This window comes from Xenopus laevis, chromosome 3L (assembly GCF_017654675.1).
Source record: "Xenopus laevis strain J_2021 chromosome 3L, Xenopus_laevis_v10.1, whole genome shotgun sequence".
Taxonomy (NCBI): domain Eukaryota; kingdom Metazoa; phylum Chordata; class Amphibia; order Anura; family Pipidae; genus Xenopus; species Xenopus laevis.
This window is the reverse complement of record NC_054375.1, coordinates 109,197,936-109,221,928: the sequence shown is the minus strand read 5'-3', so window position 1 is coordinate 109,221,928 and position 23,993 is coordinate 109,197,936. Positions and strand designations below refer to the sequence as shown.

General features: G+C 38.2%; 2 protein-coding genes across 6 annotated transcripts in view; one reads left to right on the top strand and one right to left on the bottom strand.

The window, feature by feature from the left end:
- The window catches only part of myef2.L (myelin expression factor 2 L homeolog), a 37,704-nt gene extending 34,138 nt beyond the window's left edge, over window positions 1–3,566 (top strand). For 3 of the 5 annotated variants that reach the window (XM_018251281.2, XM_018251283.2, XM_041585281.1), the window contains 4 exons: window positions 471–539; window positions 674–870; window positions 960–1,011; window positions 3,050–3,557. In XM_018251281.2, the coding sequence (XP_018106770.1) occupies window positions 471–539; window positions 674–870; window positions 960–1,011; window positions 3,050–3,213 (482 nt within the window). In that variant the 3' untranslated portion in view covers window positions 3,214–3,557. 5 annotated transcript variants of the gene reach the window in all.
- A 69-nt stretch (window positions 3,567–3,635) lies between these two features.
- slc24a5.L (solute carrier family 24 member 5 L homeolog) lies at window positions 3,636–22,904 on the bottom strand. Its single transcript, XM_018253090.2, has 9 exons — window positions 22,497–22,904; window positions 16,739–16,918; window positions 15,101–15,184; window positions 13,872–13,975; window positions 11,750–11,850; window positions 8,834–9,117; window positions 7,539–7,745; window positions 5,131–5,232; window positions 3,636–3,984 (listed from the first exon to the last, which is right to left on the bottom strand). The coding sequence occupies exons 1-9, from the start codon at window positions 22,678–22,680 to the stop codon at window positions 3,662–3,664; spliced, it is 1,569 nt and encodes a 522-aa protein (XP_018108579.1). The 5' UTR covers window positions 22,681–22,904; the 3' UTR covers window positions 3,636–3,661.
- Window positions 22,905–23,993: the final 1,089 nt, after the last annotated feature.

Below are 23,993 nucleotides of genomic sequence, written 5' to 3'. Positions count from 1 at the left end.
GCCCTCTCCCAGTCCTATTAATAACTAAACAGTTGCAAACATGGAGTGCCTGTTATTTCTTCGTTATTCGTTACAGCTTGGGTAAAATCTCATATTTGACTAGTTAGAATTGCAGGAGCAGCTAATTTGTTGGCCTTTTACCATAAAATACATGTATACACCCACATTTGTATTTTGTTCATGTAAAAGTGACTTTTTCCTTTCCCCTCACTGTTAACCGCTATCTATGTAAAGAAAAATTGTTGCTGTTAGTGTATGCAAAAGATGCATGCCATGTAATACTACATAAACTTTACTGACCTCAAAATCCTTGGTAAACAAACGATGGGCTTCATTTTAAGAATGAGAAAAAATATCAAATGGAAAAATAAACTGATTGTGCCAACTGGCACACAACACTTCTCCATTTGACAAATTATTATAAAGATCTAAGCAAAATGTAAAACCATATTTCATTGGTCATTCTCTAGGTGGTGCCATGGTTGGAGGCTTTGGTGGAATGGGTTCTTCTGCAATGGGTCCTCTGGGCTCTGGAATGAGTAGGTTACATTATTGTAATACAATTATTTCTGATGTTTTAAACCTGCACTTGAATGAAGCACTTTCTTGTGTTTACCTGCTCATTAGGCTTAAAAGTAAATTTTTTTTTTTTTCAATACACTTGATTTTGTAGACAGTGGAATGAGCTCCGTGAATTCAATGGCAATGGGACTTGGTATGGACCGAATGAGCAGTAGCTTTGATAGACTGGGTGGTCTGGACAGGACTATGGATATGGACCGAGGATTTGGAGGATATGGATCTGCTCAGTTGGGTGGTGGTTCCAGAGATAGAGGAATGTCTAAAGGATGCCAAATATTTGTAAGAAATGTAGGTATATTATTCCAGAAAATAATTTATTTTCTTTTTGTTATACATAATCTGATTTTAAAATATTAATAATATTTTTAATTTTTCAGCTGCCCTTTGACTTAACCTGGCAAAAACTGAAAGAGAAATTTAATCAGTGTGGTAAGTATTACTTTGTACTTTTCTTGAACACAAACCTAGATCTATTCAAGGGTTGACTTAGTATGTCATAGAATGGCCAATTTTAAGCAACTTTTCAATTGGTTGTCATTTTTTTTTTAGTTTTTACATTATTTGCATTCTTCTCACTCTTTCCCTCTTTAAACGGGGGTCAATGACCCTATCTAAAAACAAATGCTTTGAAAGGCTGAACGTTTATTGCTAATGCTCCTTTATTACTCCTTTCTATTCATGCCCTCTCCTCCAGTGTCTTATACAAATCCATGCATGGTTGCTAGGATAATTTAGACTCTAGCAACCAGGTTGCTGAAATTGCACACTAAGAGCTGGCGAATGCTAAATAACTGAAACTACATAATATAAAATGAAAATCAATTGCACAAAGAGAAATTCCCAGAATTCCATGCTCCTGCACCAAGACTGCAGAGTCTGTGCAGTTGTTGGGACCAGAAGGCAGTGCATGCACATTTAAAACTGCTTTTGAGCGGGCTTCCATAGAAGTCCAAGGAATAGTCACCCACAGATCAGCTATAGCTGTCCCTTCTTGATGTGCGCACCAACTCAGTCCAGGCGGAGAAATAAATTTGGCGCATACGCTTTGTTTGCTGGCGCCATCTTGGATAAGTCATGGGAGAAAACATGGTGGCGTGGAAAAATGTGAAGTAGCATTTACTTCGGGAGGTCGGTACTGGAGACAGGATTTTTTTTTTTGAAAAATTTCAGCGATCATGTACACGCAGGGACCCTCTATTACATTGGATCAAAATGATTAAAAGCCTTTCCTTGTCCTTTAATGCATTATGTTGTCCCTGGTAGTATTGAATGTTGGGTGGTAGATTAGTGGGGACAACTAACGTTTACCTTTAGAGTTTAATTTTGTGCTATTTTACTTTGTTCCTTGGACTATAAACCTGTAGCTTTTGATTTTTTTTATTTTTTTTTGTGTATGTGAAATTTATTTTGAAAAGTTGCTTTGTGTGTTCAAATATCTTATATCTTAACAGGAGACGCTGTTAAAAACAAAAAAAATTGGTAGTTGGTTAAAGCACTAACTTCTACAGAGCAACTTCCAAACTGGCAGATTACTTGTTTTAATTTGCTGGAAGAGCTCGACTTTTGTTTACTACTTATGGTTACTTAAATTAAGCTGGGAGAAGTGCATATGCCCACTGCGTTTCTGAGCACTTTGTATGAACAGCACATTAGAGATAATACATTAGACCTCCCATATTTAATGGTCACTTGCAGGTCCGGACTGAGAATTAAAATAGGCCCTGGCATTTCAGGTACACAGAGGCCCAATCAGCCCACTAAATATTGACTTTCTGTGGGACCTTATCGAAACCCCTCTGTCAATTGCCAGTCCGGCCTGGTCACTTGCTTCAGAGCCGAGAACTTTGCCCAGCTTCAGACACAGCAGCCTCTATTCGGCACCTGCCCCCTTTGTGTGATCAGAGATGGGTGGGACTGCTGCAAGTCTATAAATATAGGTGCCTTTTTGGGTCTGTTTGGGAGTGGTCAGTGCGGGACGACTATTTTCAACCTCCACATGACGAAAGCTCTTAGTGTAGAGTTGGCAAGGGAACTAGTCTCTCTGGATGTCATTACTCGGTCTGCCATTTGAGTGAAATCCCAATATATAAAGCGGTTATTGTTGCACAACGTGGCTCTGATGAGAGGGACAGAATACTTACTTTTTTTTCTTGTATATTTTCTCTTTTGTAGCTTTCTTTAGCTTCTGTAGATAAAATGTTCTAGCAGCAGTTTTTCTAAGCCATGGGTGACCTGATACAATTCTAAATCTGTATTTAAAGTTATTTGCCCAACCACTATATTAAACACAGGACAGGCAGGCTCTGACTATGCAGTAGCTTGTTTTTATATAGTAGCACTCTTGTTTTCTTGCTGTCTTCTGCTCCATAGGAACTTCATATTCACCGTTTATATTCTTTGGTGTGGATTAGTAACTAGCGCTATGCTTTTTTTAAATTTTTCTTTTTTGTCCATTAACCACCTTTAGGTCGAGTTATGTTTGCTGAAATCAAAATGGAAAACGGAAAGTCCAAAGGCTGTGGAACAGTAAGGTTTGACTGTCCAGAAACCGCAGAAAAGGCATGCAGACTAATGAATGGCATGAAAATAAATGGCAGAGAGATCGATGTCCGTTTAGACCGCAACGCATAATTTTGTTCCCCACCGAAACATTCCCACATTTATTTACTTTTGGTAATAAAATAGTAACCATGAATTCTCATTAGCTGGAAAGGTTGTATTTAGTCTTAAAACTTTAACAGTTTGGTGTTACCTGTTTTAGTTATGTATAACTTGCATTTGTTTTGTTTTTTTAAACACCACATCTACAGTCATTCAGTTTAAATGAATGGACATTATGTTTTTAATAGTCACTTTTCCACAGCTAGTTTAACAGTCTGCATTGTGGAGGTATTTCAGTGCTGTATTTATGTATTAAGCTATGTCCACCATTCCATAAGAGCAAATAAATTTGTAGTCTGACCGGTTGCACAGAATTTAAAAAATATTCTGTCTGTTTTGTTGCGGGGCTCTGTATGCACTAAGCTGAAACAGTACTTTCAGGAATACCATTATTGGATACAGGTATATTTATTAGGTATTAGTCACCACACAGTACCATAGGAGTGTTCCCTATAATTCCAAGTTCATACAATATCGATAAAGTAACAAATACTAAATACATAAATAGGCAAATAACTCCTAACTTCTTATCAAGTTTCCAGCCATTTAAATGTATAGCCACAAAGATGAACATAATGGAGAACAGGAGAGAAATTGTGGTGTATGTGATGCCGCTGCTATTAACCTCCACGGGGGATGATCTGTCGACAAAGACTGTCTTAATAAACCAAGGGACTCCCAAACACAGCATATCAAACACGTTGGAACCCACAATATTGGACATGGCCATGTCTCCTTTACCTAAAAACAAAAAAACACACTTACTTTGGCTGTATAATTAATTAGAGAACCCAGTTTTAACAATTTACAACATTTTGGGTTTGTCATGGAGTTAAATCACGAATATCCTAAACGATTATTTGTGGTTTCACAACATCGGGGTACATTTTATAACCTGAAGCCTCTGCATGCTTGAAGGGGTCCTCCACCCAAAAGAGTTTTGCATTATGACCAAATATAATTCCAAGCAACTTTATATTTTATATACAATGGTTTTGAAAATGTATAAATGTAATTGCATTTAATAGTTTTTTTTTTTAAATCCCTTTCTGTGTCTGACTCATAATGGCTTGCAGCATTGTTTCAGGAGTGCAGCGTATGTAAACAACCAGGCATATGTTGCTTTTCAAGTCCAATTACATATACAAGTATCTAAAACCACTGAAAGACACTGGTCCATCAAGTTCAACCTTTTATATTCATGTATAACCTCCTTACTGCTAGCTGATCCAGAGGAAGGCAAAAAACCCCATCTGAAGCCTCTCCAAATTGAATCACGGGGGGAAAAAATTCCTTCCTGACTAGTCCCTGGATCAACTTGGACTATGAGCTATCTTCCATAACCCTGTATTCCCTCACTTGCTTAAAAGCCATCCAACCCCTTTTTAAAGCCAATCTAATGTATCAGTCTTTACCACTGATTCAGGGAGAGAATTCCACCTCAGCTCACGGTAAAAAAAACCCTTTCCAAATATTACAACAGAACTGCCTTTCTTCTAATAGGAATGTGTGCCTTTGTGACAGGTGGAACGATCCAATGGTAAATACAGCATTCAAGAAATTATATGGTAAAATGTTGCTTATTTTCTTTCATGCAATTAAGTGTTTTTGAGTGGAAGAACCCTTTAATAAAGAGTGCAATCAGGTGGGTTTTTTAAACACACACACACAAGTACCAGTCTGGGCTCTAAACAAGCCAACAAACACTTTAGTGTATTGTATTTGTCCTTTAAACTAAAATATACATGAAGGGCATGCATAAAGGTATGTTTTACTTTTCATAATAAAAGCACTTGGATCACAAGTAAATAGTCAAACATGTTTTAAAGTGTAATGCAACAAGGAAATAATTTGGAACATGTTCTAAAAATATACAGCAGTTCTTACCTTCTCTTGCTACTATCACACTTGCAACCGTGTCTGGGATACTTGTTCCAGCAGCAAGCAATGTCAGTCCCATCACTGTGTCTGGAATATTTAATGTTTCACCTGCAATGTAGTTCATTAGTATCAGCAAATTGGCATTTTATAGGCATATGAAGGATTGATAGCGGAGTAATATAGTACAGCATTGTGAGGGTAGTTATGAGTATGTGCAATGTTAAGTTGGAAGAAAAGCACAAGACAAATGCATCACAAATCTTCCTGTTTTGCTTAAAGAAGAAGGAAAGGTCTTTTTACTTGTGGGTGGCAAAAGTTAGGTTGTATTTACTTACCTGACACCCCGTGCCACCTATCTGCAGAAAACTACACCTGCCCAGGTTTCTTCCAGCGAGCACCACAGAGTGATTGTTTTCCTATTTCTTCAAATTTCCCAGGGCAGATGCATGCGCAGTAGAACAAAAGACTTTTTTTGGCTTTTCACTCTACTGTATATGTGCAGCCAGAAGACGATCGCTCTGTGGTGCTCGCTAGAAGAATCCAATGCAATCACTTGGGGGTGCCTAACATGTGGAACCCCAAGTTAAAAGGCCTTTTCTTCTTTAATATGAAGTAATACCTACTCTGTTTTATCATTTTTTAAAAGGGAACTAAACACCAGGACATTTGAGCTGTCATATTCCTTTACGTGAATAATACATGAGTTTTCAATTGGCTGATTCAGTGATGAAATATTAAAGGAGAAGGAAAGGCTAAAATAAAGTAAGCTTTATCAGAAAGGTCTGTATAAATACACCAGTAAACCCTCAAAGTAATGCTGCTCTGAGTCCTCTGTCAAAAGAAACACAGCATTTCTTTCCTTCTATTGTGTACTCAAGGGCTTCTGTATCAGACTTCCTGCCTTCAGCTTAAACTTCCAGGGCATGGCCTTGAGCATGCTCAGTTTGCTCCTCCCTGCTGTAATCAGAGCTGAGTGAACAGGGAGAGACTCAGGCAGGAAGTGATGTCACACCAAGCTAATACTGCAGCTGCTATCCTAAACAAACAGAACACTGTGGCGTTTACTAAAGTATGGCAAAGCATTCTGCAGAAAAAAAATAGCAATAAACTGCTCCTTTAAAGTCTGTGCCTTCTTGTATGAAGCTCTATGGTCAAACCAAAGGAACGCATTCTATAAGACAATGGACGGACAGAGCTGTAACTCCCACACTAGCAAATTGCATCTTTATTTATGTCAGGTGATCAGCATCACAAAATAGTAAAAGGGCAAAATGAAAAGTAATTATTTCTGCTCCAAACAATGTTCAGACTTTGCACTGGCCCAGTAAGACAAGCTGTCAGTCGCACAGTAAATGTAACTACCCAAAATGAACTTGTTTCTCTATTTTCATTCATTACGGTCAGCAGCAGAAAGGAAGATTGCTCATGTTAATCCATATGAACTCTGGGGGATATGGACAATAATCCTATTACATGTCAGGGCAATTAGCCAAAGAAAATCCTGTGCATCACATGATCACCAGATTGTTCCTTTAGAGGGCAGCCATGTGGAAATATTAATCCCTGTGATGCCAAGGACATTTTTTGGACTGTGTATATTGTAGAATCACTTCTTTTTCTTTGACACAATTGATATTTTCAAAAGACATCAGAAGCCAAAGAGGTTTTGTGCGTGGCAGGAACAGGAGAAAGCTGAAGGAGTTTTGTGTATGAAAAGGGCAAAAAACCATTGAAAGAAAAATTCTGAATGAACAGCCCTGTCATTTTTAGGTGGAATTCCATTAAGATGGCATGTGATTTTGTTCAAGGGTGGCTTTGTGGGTCAGACAGACAGAGACAGCCCTGACTCGTACTTCTGTGATAACCACTATTAGCTAGGAGCATAAAGAGAAAAAGCATTTTGAATAGAGACATTCACAATCATATATATTAGCCTACTTATCTGCTACATTATCATACTCACTGTGACTCAGTATTACATGCAACATCACTGTGCAATGCTCAGAAGCTTTTTAGTGTCTATCTCCTGCTTATAGAACTGTGCTATATTCCAGTTTGCATCTTTTTTATTACCTATGCTATTAGCTATATTATAGTATAATTTCCGCATGAGTGTGTGCATATGAATGTGTTAATATAACAGCACTTAAAAGCAAATCAGTCAATGTAGCAGGTTAGCTACCCTGACTGGTGCTCCTATATGGTTAGCAGATTGAACCTGTGTTTATCACTTCCAACTCTTATTTTATTTAAAATCCTGCCTCATATCTAGGGTTACCATCACCCAAGGTCACATAACTCTTAAGATAATTTCTACAGTAGGGGGGTACATTATCCGCTATATCTTTTACAGGATATTTATGACTTATTCAGTATTATATAAAACATACACAATGGGAAAGCACTGTACGTACCAACAATCGTCACCATCCATACAAGAATGTAAGTCACTGCAGAAATCCAAACGGCTGACATGACAAAGGTGAGAATGAACCACTTTTTCCATGTTTTCCTCCTGCAGTCTGGCACAGTCAGATAAAACAAAGTAATAATAGGCAGCGACAATACCCAAATAATCCTTCTCAGGTCATTTTCTGGCATCTTGAAGACACTTGGCGGGTCTGAATGATAAAGGAACACTTGTCAGGTGACTGTCACCTGCATGAAATGGCAAAAGGAACAACCACAAACATGTCACGTGCAATGTCTATCACATAGACTGTTTAATGCCCGACTATTCCCAGCGTCCTCTATCCAGCCATGACAAAAAATCTTAAGCTGGCAATAAACACTCTTGCCAGCAGTCGGTGTGGTCACATCTATAACAATTGGCAGCTGCTTCCTGATAACACAGAAATCTACGTTTGTGGGTGACTGATGTGTATTACTAAAAAGCAGCAATCTAATTCTATTCTACTAGTCAGGGTCTGAGCTGCAGATAAGCAATAAGTTGCATACAGCCCACTGCTGAGTTATCTGGAAATAGTGAAATACTGGAGCTCACCTGATAGCAACCTGAAAATGACACCAGTGTAGCATGTTCTTCTCCAGAGGAAGCTACATCAGATATCATCACAGATATATGCTTAATATGGTGAATAAAGTACCCCCCTATTGTAAAATATAAGGACAGGAGTCGCATGACCATGTAGTATGAGGCGATAGGCCAAATGCTTTTATAAAGGTCAAGGAGCTCCATGGTAACATCTAAATATCCTCATATTTTTGGGGGGGGGGACTTTATTTATTATAATACACGTCTAAGTGAGTAACGTGAAAAAAATTACATTTCTAAGCACTATTTATACGGATGTAATTTACAGGATATTCATGGCTTTTGTGCATTTTATGTTGAATATCCACTGAGCCACATGCCTGGACAGATGATAGTAAAATAATGATGATAATAATATATATATATAAATATATAAATAATAATAAAAGTAGTCAATTCTGAATTGAGAAAGCAAAATCGGATGACTAGCGAAATGTCTTCAAGAGAAAAAAAATACAGCAAGGCCAGTTGACTTATTACTATAATAAAAAGTAGCCCGAAGAACCCTAGCCTTGGGGTTATAAGAATGTAATGAAGGACCATATCCAGTCTGTAGTTGGACAGTCATTTTCTGGATCTTCAAATTGTATCATTATTATATTTTGGTCAATAATAGATTAATGAGACAATAGCAAGCAGTGTGATAATACGTACTATTAGAGGGTTCCTTTAGCCCACTCAGACTTATTGAGAGTTGAGAATAATCAGAATCTTCCTGAAAAATCCCACTGTCTGATCTTGAGTGGCGGCGAATAACTGGCAAACTCTCTTCTTTCCAACCTAGCAATGGCGCGTGCTCTGTGTTTTCCACCATTGCTTCAGCGCAACAGGCACAGCAAGGACTGAACCTCCTTACAACATATTTGCTAATCTTAATGTCGAAGCACATTATAACAATATATATGCCATATATCAAAAGCAGAGATGCAGATTCATACCTGTATCGGAAAGGAAAAAAAAAAAATGTGTGTGTGTGTATATATATATATATATATATATACACACACACACACAGTATATATATATATATATACAGTATATATATTTACCAAAAACAGTAAACCATATTCATTGGGAATAGGATGTGCTTTTGTATGAAGTACAGAATGTTTGTGCTGTTCTCAGTTCTGGATGGGTGTGTTATAAGTTTGTCACCTGATTAAGACACACATTTGGCCTGGGGAGTGGATTCAGAGCACATGGTATAAAGAGGGCATCATGTGACAATGGTATTGATCAGGGTCAAAGCTGGCCAGATATGCCAAATACCCATTGTGTGGGGGAGACGTTTATTAATATGACTAAGCCTTACAAAGAAAGCATTCTAAGAAAAAGTGCAATTCACTTTTTTAGATTTGTGCTTTTTAAATGTAGGTTTTTATTTATTAACTCTAGCTTGGTCATTTAAAATTCACTTAGCAACCACACTAGCAACACTAGCTAATACACTTGGCTACTAAAGCAACCAGGCAATAGTTTACAGGTCACATTTAGAAACAAATAGGAGAGGGACTGAACAACAGCAATAATTCTAATTATACAAGATTACACTTCGGTCACATCAACTCCTGCCCCAGTTGATCTTACAAGTTAAAGCCCCTATTCCATTCACACACAATAATTTCAATTTTATCAGGACCCAATTAACCAACCTGTATGTTTTTGGCATTTGGGGGGAAACTGTAGTACCTATGTATACCTAGGCTCCAAACCTACAAGGCAGCAGTGCTACCCATTGTGCTGCCCTAATGATACTACCTGTACGAATAATCTAACCCCACATACAATCTGCTTTCTTGCTGTCGCCTTGTAGGGCCATATCTGCCTTGTGTGCATCCAACTGGACAGACCTACTTAAAGGGCACCTACCATCAAAACATTGTTTCTGCACTCTGTTTGGGAGAACAAAAGTTGTTTTCCCCAAAACACTGGCCCCACAAACCCTAAGCCACCCACATAGGGAGGAAGCTCCAGGTGCATGGAGCCATGTTGGGGCACAAGCATAAGACTGGGATGGCTGAGTAGTTAAGGTGATGTTCTGCTAATTCATTGTGCTCTGCAGACGTGGGTTCAAATCCCATCCTCATCCATAAATTTGTACAGACTGCATGCTAATTGCTCAAAACAAAGGTTTCTCTAATTTAAGTTTACTTACATAGCATGTCAATATCACATGAACAATGCATGCCAGTCTTCTCCTGGGGCCTTATAAACGGTGTTAGACACATTTGTGGTTTACCAGGAATCGCCTCATTTTAAGGAGAGAGAGGGGATGATCATGCAAGACTGCCGCAGATTGGTTCATAGTCTACTGTGTGACTACAACATACACAGCCTTGAGGATGAATAGGACTAAAATCCACTCTCATCCTCCCCTCAATGTTTTAAGTGTAAAATAAAGCTCAACTCCACTATCCCTTACCCACTTACCACTCTCCCTTCCCTCCAGCTTTTAATGATGTACAGTATTGTTTTTTGAAAGACCAATGTTAGTGTTGTAGCTCCCACCCTTCCCAGCTATAGTCAGGTGATCCCACTGGTGTCTAATAAAAGGGCAGCCAAGTTTGGGAGTTTTACTTTGAAAGCAGCTAGTAAGTTGCAGGTAAAACTTAGTCTCTTTGTAAAATGTATAATGAAGCAATAGAATTCTTAATGAATCAGATGAAAATTGAGTGTAGGACTGGCCAGATATGGGACTTTGACGTAGTTGGCCAGCTTAAATAGATTGCAATATATGGACAAACAATCCCTGTATTGTTTAAAGTTTGTTTGTTTTTTCAATAAAAACGTAAGACTAGGTGGACATGTACTGCGCCTACACCATACACATAATGAGTGACCTGGAAGACTTGCTCATTATGTGTATGCATGACACCTATCGTGGTTGCCAGTACTGGGACCTCCCTCCTGGTGTGTGTAGCATTGCACTAGCTGGCAGTATTTTTTTGTAAAAAGAAACAAAAAAATCCATCTGGAGGAAAAATCTTTTTTTGACAATAGATTTACTTTAACAAACCATAAGAAATTACATACAATAAAATAGCTTCTCCTTTGTTAGTAAAATTTGTTCTAAATGTCTTCTACAATAAACTCCCACATCATTACATGTTACAAGCCTAGAATTTAATGCAAGTTTGAAGTTCAACCTTTTTGAAATTCTGACTTGAACTTTCAGCTGGGAGCTGAGAAAGTACAGAATCCATGCAAAATGTATGGCAAGTAAATATAATGAAAAGGCTAAATAAGGAAAAATTTCTAATGCATTACACGCAAGTTATGCAACTGCAAAAGCTTTTTAGAGAAAATAAAATAAAGAGCAAGTTGTAAGTGCCCCATTCTGTAGCACTATGGTCTTCTTGTATTGTACTCAGTGCTTTCAAAGGTATAAACACAAACTGGGGTAAAGTTATTATGAATTATACAGTAAGAAAACATACATACGTTTCAATAGAAAGTTGGAATGAGGTCCCTGTCCTGAAGAGCTTACAGTCTACATGAGCAGTTACTTTTTATGTGGACCCTGTATTACATTTTATGATTGATAACATATGTACTCCTTTTGAAACTTACCAGTATATCCTGTTGTCAAATGTTATTGCAATTACTGCTGCTACACTAATTGCATACGCCACACAATCTCTAAACAAAGGCCAGCAAGTGAGCCTTGAAATCTGGGCAAAAAGAAGAAGGGGGGGAGTTACATTCAAATCATAAAACTGTGTTTGTACATTATCTTTTTAACCTTATTTTTCCAGCAGTATGTTTGTCACCAGAACTTGTGTTCAGTGCAGTTGAGAATTACCCCAAAAAATTACTTCCTAAAAATGTGCCAAACTTTAGAAAAAATTTAGATTTAGTGACCAGTTATATGTAGGTGCTTTTAGGGCATTTAATTCCTGGTATTGTTGTACCTAAACCACAAAGTTAGGTAACAACACTGTTCCCTGCAGTGGTGTGTCCTGGGTAATATTGTCATTTATCTGAGATGCAAAAAAAGTGGTCACCCACAATATGAAAGAAATGGAGGGTTGTGTGCATCATGGATCCAACCTTTTTTCCCCTTAGACAGGATTCTTTAAAAGGAGCAATATACACAGTAAGATTTTCCATAAATAGGGCTTTTACTGAAAAGATGCTCATTCTATATACAGGTCTGAGATCCGTTATCTGGAAATCTCTAAATTACAGGAAAGCCGCCTCCCATAGATTCCATTTTATCGAAATAATCCTAATTTATAAAGAATGATTTCCTTTTTCTCTGTAAAAATAAAACAGGTACATTGCAGATAAAACGTAGTCCCTGTGTAAAATGTGTAATGAAGCAACAGAATTCTTGATGAATCAGATGAAAGTTGAGTGTAGGACTGGCCAGATATGGACTTTGACGTAGTTGGCCATCTTAAATATATTGCAATATATGGACAGACAATCCCTGTTTTGTCTAAAGGGGGGGGCATGTATTAGTATCTTAAGGCGCAACATTTCTCAAATTCCTTAATATATTAATCATAGGTTGAGTGCAGAGGACCTCTTGTATTTGTCTATATGCAGTTTATGGTTATAGCCTCATTGCACCCCACTTAACGGTTTACAAATTAGTGGTGTGCAAAAGTTTCCATTTTTGTAACAATAAAACAGTACCTTTTACTTGATCCCAGATAAGATATAACTAATACTTATTGAAAACAAAACCAGCCTATTGGGATTATTGGAGATTGGAGATTATTTACTAAATAAAAAAAGCATGACCAAACTTTCATCCATGATTTTTCCTTATTTATCATTAAAATAACTAAAACAAATTGGATCAGGAAAAAACTCTGTAAAATCGTGCGGAAACCAGAATCGCTCCATTTTTTTCAGGTTTTTGCCCGAAAACAATGCATTTTTCAGATTATCGGGCTAAACTCAGCGCAAATCATGAGATCTTGGTATAGCCAATCTGTCATTGACTTATACATGGCCTGGACAGGTTTGAGATGGCAGATGCTTTTTGCAGCATCTGGGTATAATAAATCTTGAAAAATGTGAGGTTTTTTCCAACAAAAAAAATTTAGCTTTTGCCCCCAAAAAGTCAGACCAGAAAAAAATTGAGTTTTATTAAGTGACCCCATTAAAGTTTAAATGATTTTCAAGTATATTTAAGGTATGAAGATCCAAATTATGGAAAGAACTGATATTCAGAGCATGTTCCATACCTGTACATTTTTTTTAAACCCATATTCTGTTTAATATTCTTAATATTAAGTCTAAATTAATGTTTTTATCTTTACTCCTCCCCTTCTGGATTCAGAGAGTTTGTTTAAATAGCGGAAATTCACTATTTTTAAACAAACCTCTCCCTTATTTTAGTTGCTGCCTGTCATTAGTTTACAGTTAAGGAGATCAGTGTACCCTCTACTCATATAATTGGTCTGAAGCTTTTGTGTCTAAAGTCAATTAGACCTCTTTTTTTCTGTATTTGGTTTTCTTCTGACCCCCCCTTCCAGTTGTACAAGCCATATTTCCAATTATGGCCAATTACTCCATGCATTACCTGTGCACAAGTCCAATGGATCACACTGAAATGCGCCAAAGGGCAAACATAACTCCATACTGAGCATGTAGTTAGTATATATGTATTATCTAGTCCTGTATATTGGTTAAGAAGGGAAAGTGATAGGATTTAAATCCTGTCACATAAATATCATACCGATGATGAAAGCAAACAACAGGCGGCACATATCCCAAGAAGATTGTAGACAGCTGATCCAACAATAGTGCTCACACCAATATCTCCCTTTGTGACAAATACGCCTGAAATAAAACAACACTTTAGAGATTGAGGTTCTTCAGTACAGAAGAAAAATCCTGTAGGTTTCAAATCTCAAACCCACATGCAGCTGAGGGAATGGCTGTATAAGCTTTAACGCCTGCATGTTGGTTTATGTACTGAAAGATCTAATTATTTTGCAGGAGGCTGTGGAGGTCCAGGAGCATGCTGGGAGACAGCTGGCTGGAAGTCCATGGCATATCATTACACATGTCTTTTTCATTCAATGTCATGGTGATTTAAAGAGTTGTATGAAACTTATAGGGGCAAATTTACTAAAATTAGAAAATTTGCCAGTGTGACGTCATTTTGTTACTTTGCCGATTTACTAACGGGTGCTGGCGTAAATTCGCTAGTGAAGTGGATCTACTCTAGCGCTACTTCACACCCTTACGCCAGGCGAAGTTGCGTTATGGCGAAGATAATTCACTAACTTGCGCCTTTTACTGAACGTTACCTCTTGCGCCAGACTTGCCTTTGCCACCTCAGATCAGGCAAAGTGCAATGGAGTAGATAGGGCTTGCTTCAAAAAAAGTTGAAATTTTTTCAAAGTCCCAAAAAACGCTGGCGTCTGTTCCTTTTTTAAGGGTGATAGACTGAAAAAGATCGTACATTTTTTTGGAGGTACCCCCCCTACATTTCCTAACATATGGCACCTAAACTATACAGTGGGTACATGTATAGGGTAAAATAACAACTCCATTTTATTTTATAAAGCTTTCCCAGGCTTGTGTAGTGTAATGTATTTGCTGCGACATATACGTCCATTGTACTTTAACTTGGCGCCGTATGCAAATTAGGCATCGCTAGCGTAACTTCGCTTTGCTTGACGAATTAACGGTAGCGCAACTTCGCTACCTTTCGCCTCCCTGAGCGCAACTTCGGATTTTAGTGAATTAGCGGCGACGGCGTCACTAGTGCATTTTCGGCGCATAGTGAATTTGCCCCATAGTGACTGTAGCAGATTAACTTAAAACTTCCCATCTTACATTCATATACCTTGTCCTGCAGAGTGAGGTGTATCACATATTAGGTCTGTCGGCTTAGGTTAACATGCAACATTATCTGTATCCTATTTGCTTCAGTTGTACACATTAATATTCGATTACCTAGAAATACAGTGACAAATTCTGGAGCTGAACTTCCAATTGCCATAAATGTTGCCCCTGCGACATCCTGGGAGAGACCAAGACCTTTAAATGAGATACATAGGAGCAGATTACAAAATAATATTAATTATTAGCAATATTATGCCTTCTACGTGCAATATACCATTTTCACCTTTCTCCGGTATCTGTACATTTTCCTAGTGCTAATTAGGCTGATTACAGTGATAAGTCTTTCCACAATTTTAATTCTATGCCAACACTTTCTTTTGTTGAAGGCTATGAATACCTGCTTCTCTTCTTCCCTACCCTCCCAAGTAGTTGTCAGCATGACTGAATGAATGAATGAGGTGTGACTGCAAAATATTTAAATCTATTTTATATAGTTACATTTCACTATATAGCTCAACATGATTCCAAAGGAAATCAAAAATCCCCTTAACCATTGCCGGTTGTGCTTATGACTGTGATCTGCCTTCTTTATAAGTATTTAGAATTCTGAAAACGAGCCATTGTACCCATCAATACTAACAAGGAAACATTTCTTCACAATTATACAAGACAGAAAAGTCTATAACTATACAGCTCTGACAGGTTAGAACCTTTTTTTTCATTATTCTTGTTCTTTGTATACTTTTGAGAGTAAAGAGATTCTGGTAATGTCCAGCACCAACCTAAGCGTAACTATAAAGAGTTGGCATATGATCTGCAGGATACCCTCCTCTGAGGAATATAGATTGTATAGCCTTCGCTCTGACCTCCAAATGCCTTTAGTACATCTTCATTTTTTTCAGTTTGGTGGTATCCTTAGTAACTGGAAGCCAAAGTTCACTGCATACTCAAGGTTAAAGCCAACCAAGGATGTATAATGAGGCAAATTGATGTATACTATCACTAGAGAACCTTGGTAGATTTTGAAGGAAAACATCTGCAAAGAGTTTCTCAAGAAGACCCTATTTTGTTTAATATATAACCTTTAGCCTTATATCCAAATTAATTAAACATAAACCAAATGTTCAACATAACAAACATCTACAGGGAATGTACCAAATTCAAAGCCATGTGAATATGTTAAAAAAATGGTCCTAGAAAACACACAAGGCAGAAGTTGGGCCAACATATTAGTCTCTACTTCAAAGATCCATAAAGAAAAGCTATTAAATGCTGCTGTTTCAGGCCTGTAAAAAGGGCAATAGTTCTTGGGATACAGCCCCCAGTTCCAAGGGCATATGTATCAAAACAAATGGAATTTCCCAAAACTCTATGATGAGGTTAAAAGCTAGTTTTTATTTAACATCACGTTAAAAGAATAGGCATACAGACCAACTGGTATTCCACCTTACGTGTTTCATACCCTCTGGTACTTAATCATAGGCATTAATGATACCCAATTCAAAAACAGTATTTCAACCCAAAGGGAGGGACCTTTTGGTGTTTAAATACTGTTTTCGAATTGGGTATCATTAATGGTCTGTATGCCTATTGTTTTAACTTGATAAATAAAAACTAGCTTTTAACCTCAGAGTGTTTTGGGATATTCCTTTTTTTTTTTTTGTTTCTACTTCAAAGATGATTGGTTACCATAGTGTACAGCAAATTTACAAATATGATCATGTATTGACAGTTCTATGCATAACTTACGTTCACTAATGACTTCTAATGAGGGGATAAAATAGTATTCGCATACAACGGACACCGCTAGGAACATGTAAAGTATAACTAGGAAGTGAATGATAAGGCCTCCTTGCTTCCTCTCCTGTTCCGTGAAAAAATCTTCAGGAAATTCTGATGATGGTGATGCTATACAGAGAGTCTCATTCTCTGAAAAATATAAAGGCAGATCATTAAAGGGTAATCACACCAACTCATGATTATTCCAGTATAAAATAATTTTTAAAAGATCCACAACATTTTTTATTTAAGATATATGCCATTTTACATAGTGCTTAAACCAGAATTTCAAGCAGAAGGAGTCCTTGCACAGAGAGACTTTGCCCTAACTTTAATGCCTTTAGCTCAAGGGAATTAAGGGATTTGATGAAGGTCATAAATAGTTTATAGTAGGATCCTTCCTAAATTTGAGTCCAATGACAGACACTTGGCAGGCGTTTCAATGTCACTAGCCAAAAAGTCATTTTCTTACCTGACTAATGAACCCGTACACAGGTCATTAAAAGTCAATATATTTTCTGTATTGATCAATTAACTTAAGGTGGCCATACATGGAGAGATCCGCTCGTTTGGCAATGTCGCCAAACGAGCGGATCTCCCTCCGATATGCCCACCTTGAGGTGGGCAATATCGGGCTGATCCGATCGTTGGGCCCTAGGGATGCCTAACGGGCGGTCGGATTGCGGGACCGCATCAACGAATATATGTGGCCGCGATCCGACAGGATTTTTTGTCCCATCCGATCGAGATCTGGCCGACTTTCGGCCAGATCTCGATTGGTGAAGCCCGTCGGGGGCCCCATACACGGGCCAATAAGCTGCCGACACGGTCTGTCGGCAGCTTTTATCGGCCCGTGTATGGCCACCTTAAGAGTCTGTCTCGGAGTCTGATCCATTTAAGCACTCATTTGTAGACCACACCCACTTAATCATTATCATACAAATTTGCTGGAAATTACTTAAATGAATGAAATCTTGGCATGATCTTGCAGGACTGGTGTAGGAGGAAACACGATAATTATTAAATAAATCCTAAATTTCAGTATTATCGCATTATTTTTAAGGTACACTCTACAAAAAGAAAGCCATACAGTAGTATGGTAACAAATAAAGGCATCTATATCTATCAGCAGGTTAAATTATCACATGGTTCCACATTTATTAGGATTTGATCATTGGCCCAGGGACTGAACAACAGGTATGTGACGTACCCTGGGCAACATTCCTGACTTTTAGGCTCACTTCCTATTCCATGATGGAGGGTTTAACTTGAGAGCATATGAAGACCCTCAGACAACAGAGACAATTTGCTATTACACCTTAACATGTTAAGGAACATTTAAACACCAAAAAGATATTTGAGATGAATTCTAACTGCTAAGATAGTGATGTTAAATGTTTCACCCCTATAAGTCCCAGCATTCTTTAAAACTGGTGTATCACTTTCTGCCTACAAGGCAGAGCACAGTTCTATGCAACGCCCGGGAAACAACTCCATATTACTTACTTTGGTGGAGTACACAACAGTTCTTTATAACTACCCTGTCTATCACATGCTTGGAATGTCCTGGGCTTATGCTAAATGGAGCTCTCATTCAGTAGGTCCCTTGAACTGATTTCCACTAAGGTGGGCAGGGGTGCCCAAACTTTTTTGCCTGTGAGCAACATTCAAATATAAAAAGAGTGGGGGAGCAAAATGTCACAGAGGATGGAAATAATGGCTATGGTTGGCTATTTGGTAGCTTCTATGTGGTCTGGAAGCCTACATGAGGCTCTATTTTTTGTTTTTTTAATTTATTTTATTAAACCATTCAATCAGGAGGCTCGGTTTGGTAGTACACCTGGTTTTTATGCAACAAATCTTGCCGCCAAGCCAAGAATTCAAAAGTAAGCACCTGCTTTGAGGTCACTGTGAGCAACATCTAAGGAGTTGGTGAGAAATATATTGGATCACAAGTCATTCATTGGGGATCACTGTTTAAGGGTCTAACCTCCTACCTGAGGCTACCAGACACCCTCACCCTTTGAGGCAAGTTTCATATAAGCATGTTTCATATAATAACAAAACTGATTTTAAGCTGCCTCGTGCTGCTGTATTGAATGACTCAAGTCATTTATATTGTATACATCTGTATATAAAAGAATAAAAATTCTAATAGAGGCAGAAAATAGCATTGTGAAAAATGTATCATATATACAGTCCATACTCCACACCGTCCCAAAAAGAATTATCAGGACCAAATTCTTGTTGCAATGAATCTTTAAATTGTCAGAACAATCATGCACACAAGTACAACATGAAAGCCATATAAATTTGTCCAGCATTGTGGAAAGAATTGTATATCAGATCTTATCCTTGCAGTAAATTATAGGTTCTGTGACCACAGATTGCTAATGGCAAAGGTTTTCCTTCTTCAGCTTTATATAATGGGGAATCTTGCATTTCTTTTGAAAAATAACTTCGGTACATAGATGTTTCATTACAGAGAGCATTGCCTGAAAACAAGCTGTGCAATTCAGTGCAATGGCAGATTCCATAAACTGCTTGCGTGAAAAATGATAGACGCTGTGAAATAGCGGAGACCAGAGCGAGTCATTAAAGTAAAAAGGGGAAAATCAGTTTTGCAATTATTACTGCATTATTATCTGTGACATGACCTCCAGCTACATGTTACAAATGCTGCTCATAAGCTGGGGGTTAAATTGGATTTTAAATGATAAGACGTCCAATAACACAGTAAATCATTGTTGGAAGGAGTTAACTGTAAGAGCTTTTCTATAGGATGAATAGGTTAATTGACATAGGAGAATATTGTCGGATAAGTCTGTATTTGTATAGGCTAAATATCTGGCATATGCTCTATAACTTAGACATTATTTCTAGATTTCTGGCAAGATGCAGTTATGTGTGTCCATCCTAAATGTCTTTTCTGCCTGAGGGTTCATTGTTTACATTTTTGATAATGTGCCACAGCTCTTATGAAATAGCAGTAAAACTGCTGAGCACAATGTCAGCGGCGGCAGTGGTTGCAAGAAAGGTCAGGAACATAGTAAAAGGCATTCGACTAAGACCTTGATCAAAAATGGGACAAATGCACTATTCTACTTCTAAAATAAAGTCTCTTTGTGAACAGGTAGACCATTTGCCTTTTAACCGACCCTGAATACAGTTTGGAAATGGCCTTTTAAAGGCTCAGATTAGGTTTTTACAAACGTTTTTGACATTGTCTGCCTGATGGGTTTGGAAGGAAAACATCACTTTTTAAAAACATTCTAGCCTCTTCAGAACCACAACAGCAGGCTTTTTGAAAGCATATTAGGAATCATTTTGTGGCCTAGCCTCAAAGTATGTATTTTGTCTCAGACTTTATTAAATTGAAAATCAGTAGCTCCCTGGGCTGCTCTCTCAGGAGTGCCTGGAGAAGTCTGGAAATACTTAAATTAAAACTGCTTCCAGCTGGGAGAGGAAAGAAAAATTCCTTATCTCACTGCCAGATTGTCAAGAAAACTCATTCTCACCACCATCAGTAGAGGCAAGGCCCCAGTAGAGCACAAATGGTCACAATAAGAGAGTTGTACTGAAGCTTATAGCAATAATGCAAAGATGACAAAAAATAATGAAATGTAAGATGCACTATACCAAGCGATTACCCAACTGTATGGCTACTGGACACTAAACAATATGCTATAATTACATGTTCATAATGATGCAAGCCATACTAATGTGTCAATAGCCAAGTGCTCTTTATAGGATAACCTGCATTGCCTGCTACTTTTTGGTGCTTTTTTGTTTATTACTGCACATTAGTGACATCAGACATATGTTGTCAATACTTTCAGACATGAATACGGTTTCTGCTGAAATATTTTTTTTTTGTCTACTTTTTTTAATCACAAAAAATTGTATGTTTTTTGTTATTTCTTAAACTAGGAAACAGGGAGATAGAAGCTACTTCATGGCACCTTGTTATGTAGGAAATTCAATTACCAATGTCCAACCCCCCTTCCTCCTTTGTTGTGACTGCTTTGTTCGCAGGCGTGCATTATTCAGTGTAATTATCTGTGCACTGGTCATCTAATTATCTACCTCGCAATGACCAAACATGGAACATGCATTCAAAAAGGGGCTTTACGCCACACAGGCCACTTCAGTCATGTATTAAAACCAAAAAAACTAAATTTCGATGCTGAGCATGAGTCATATAAAAACTTGAACAGAATCTTCATATGAAATACTCAGTTGTTCTGTTTATACCATTGCAGCTTTGCAGTCTTGGGAGAGAGTATTCATAACATTTTAAAGATATATCAACATCTATCTACTGATTATCAAGTAGATTGACCAGTTAGGTCATAGGTGCCTATTAAAGAATCTTACCAAACTGGAAAAAAAAAAAATAAAGAAAAAAAAAAAAATATATATATATATATATATATATATCCTGACCAGAATTAATGTAGCTCTTAACTTTAACAGGATTCATAAAGTTATAAATAAATGTGAGGGCCACTGAAAGCAATATCTGTCTGCCCTATGCTATTCCCTGTATTCCTTGTTCTGATTACATATACCATAAAGACTATGTTGCAGTAGTTAGCTCTTCTCTAGCCATGGCTTCATTTCCCAAGATACATTGCAAAGACTCTTTGAGTGGCAAAAAAATGGTTCTGCAATGGCTGCTAAACAGTCTATGGCTGGCTGGGAATTCTAGGAACTGTAGTTCAGCAACCTAGTGTAAGCTATTGAACAGAACATAAACTGTGGGATTCACGAAATGTGGGAGGGGCTCAGAATAGTCTAAAGTGCAATTGCGTTATATTTAATAAAAGGCGCTAAGTTTGCCCAGTGACGGGTGACTCTGTCCCGTTTTAGCTTCACTGATAAAAACCTGAAATGCAACGTTTTTGCCCATCACTAACCCAGAAGAGTAACCCATACCTACAAGTGACCACTAATTGCTAAATGCTGATTGGTTACTATAGGTAAATGCACTTGGGCAAACAATGTTTACAAACATGGCTTTTCCGGGTGATACATGAATTAAGTTTGCCCTCAGGTCTATAGAAATATGTTAAACACACACTTCTTATTTGCCATACTGATAGGGCTCTTACAGACGAGCGTTTGAAGTTGCACTCCCCTGCGTTACGTTTTTATGCGTTCAGCCACAGGGGAGCGCAGGAGTAGACGCATTCAGTTCTTTTCAATGGGGCTGTACTCACACAGGCGCATGTAGGTGACAAACACAGGTTGAGACGCAACATGCTGCATTTTCCTGCGTTCAGCGCCTACATGCGCCTGTGTGAGTACAGCCCCATTGGAAAAAACTGCGCAGCTTCAAACGCTTGTCTGTAACAGCCCTTAGAGTTGTGTTTGACTTGGCAGTAGACCCAATACCAATAACTGGCAGCAATAGTAGCACAGATGTTTTTAATCTACATCTCCCAGCACTGCCAGTCTTCAGCTATATATAGGATGCTGGGAGTTGTAGTGCAACAACATCTGGAGGGCCAACAATTGGAGAATTAGACATATTAGATGGTCCTGTGCATGTTGCACTGTGCTTTAGTAGCAATATTTTTAACAAGAATATAACAAAAGCCGTTTTGGTGCCTAAATTATGATTGCATAATGAGATAAACCAAGCAGACCACTCCACTAACAGGATACCTACATAAGCAGGGTCCCCAGGTGATCACCAGGCTATTTAACCACTATAAATACTGACCTATATCCCTCCGGATTCTCTGCGTGCCTCTCACCACCAGGGTAGTAGCCACTTGGTTGACCAGATAGACTGTGCCGCAAACAATCAAGAACAGGGCGAATGAACCCAGCGGAGCTCTGCAGGGCAATCTCTTCTTTCCAAAGGGCCTTCTTCCTACATTCAGAGCAACAGAACCTTTCTCCATGGCTAAAATGCACAGACTCTGCTCTCCCTGCCAGGCAGCCAGCAGCTAGTACTTGGGGAGGAGGTCGCACTAATCTGCATCATGTGAAATAATGTGCCTTGTCCACATGCATCAATTAACCCTCATCAATGTTACTACAAAGGTGAATAGGGGAATGTGGGAATCCCTCAGGGACAGACTGAACAAAAAAGCAGTTCAACTCTGATGGTATTTAATCACGAGGCTTATAAAAGGAAAAAAAAGTTCCTTAAAGTTATTTTACCAGGGGCCTAATAAATCCGCCCCCATCCAGACAAGTCACATCTCATCCGCCAGCCCTGCAATGTGATTTGATTTTTTTTTTTTTTTAAAAAAAACAACTAACTTTTTAATGAGATTCTTCATAAAAAGAGCTATTAATTTAAGTCTAACTATTGGGGATGCTCTTTGCCATCTGGTAAATTGCTTTTTTGCACCTCTGACTTGTAAAGCAACAGAGATCTGGGGTTTTATTTTGGTTGCAAGGCGATTAATATCACCCAGAACATTTTGGGCTTTGACAGAAGTAGATAATGAAATGCAAATTTTAATCCTTTTAGTATGAAGGATGGCATCTGGGAGGAGGACGCTCCCCATAGAGGAATATATCAATGCTAATGTAACTGTTTGTGAATAGTTTTGTGTAAATAAAAGTATTTATTCAGTTAAATGAAAAAAGAATTTAAGTGCAGTAAAAAAGAAGCAGGACTGTTGCTGTTATGATTACAGCAGACTCCAAAGCAGGAAATATTATTAAATATGAACATGCGTCAGTACTGATACAAGGCTCGGCAGCTGCGTGCACCCCTAATGGCTCTTTATGTGTAATCTGACTAAGCAGCAATGTGTTTGGAATGGCAGGGATCATATGGTAGCACTGCAATAAAGCAATAGCATTACTGGCTGCAATAAGCATAGAGTTATACTTATTACACAGCCGCAAAAAGAACTGACCAGGGATTTCTCACCTGATGTCCCCAGTTAGGCCTATAGCACATGGTTTAAGGCAAAGAAGTGGTTGACAAAACTCGCTCCGCCTGCCATTGCTCCGAATACATACAAAATATACAATTACAATATACCCTGGTCTGTCTGTCAATTTTTTGCATATGTCAGACTAGGGTTGCCATCTTTTCAGTTTGGTGAAAACGGACAGCTGGCGGGGCAGATGACATTGGGGGGCAGGCCGGTGATGTTGGGGGTGGAGTAAATGATGTCAGGGGAGTGGCTGGTGATGTCAGGGGTGGGACCGATGATGTTGCGATCAGCAATTGGCTGATCGCCATGTTATTAAC

Coding starts and splice junctions, on each gene's coding strand:
- slc24a5.L (XM_018253090.2), bottom strand. CDS start 22,680: ATGGAGAAAGGTTCTGTTGCTCTGAATGTAGGAAGAAGGCCCTTTGGA. Junction 7,746..8,833: donor GCTAAAGGAACCCTCTAATA/GTACGTATTATC, acceptor TTTATCATTCAG/ACCCGCCAAGTGTCTTCAAG. Junction 3,985..5,130: donor TGTGATAGTAGCAAGAGAAG/GTAAGAACTGCT, acceptor TTTTGTTTTTAG/GTAAAGGAGACATGGCCATG.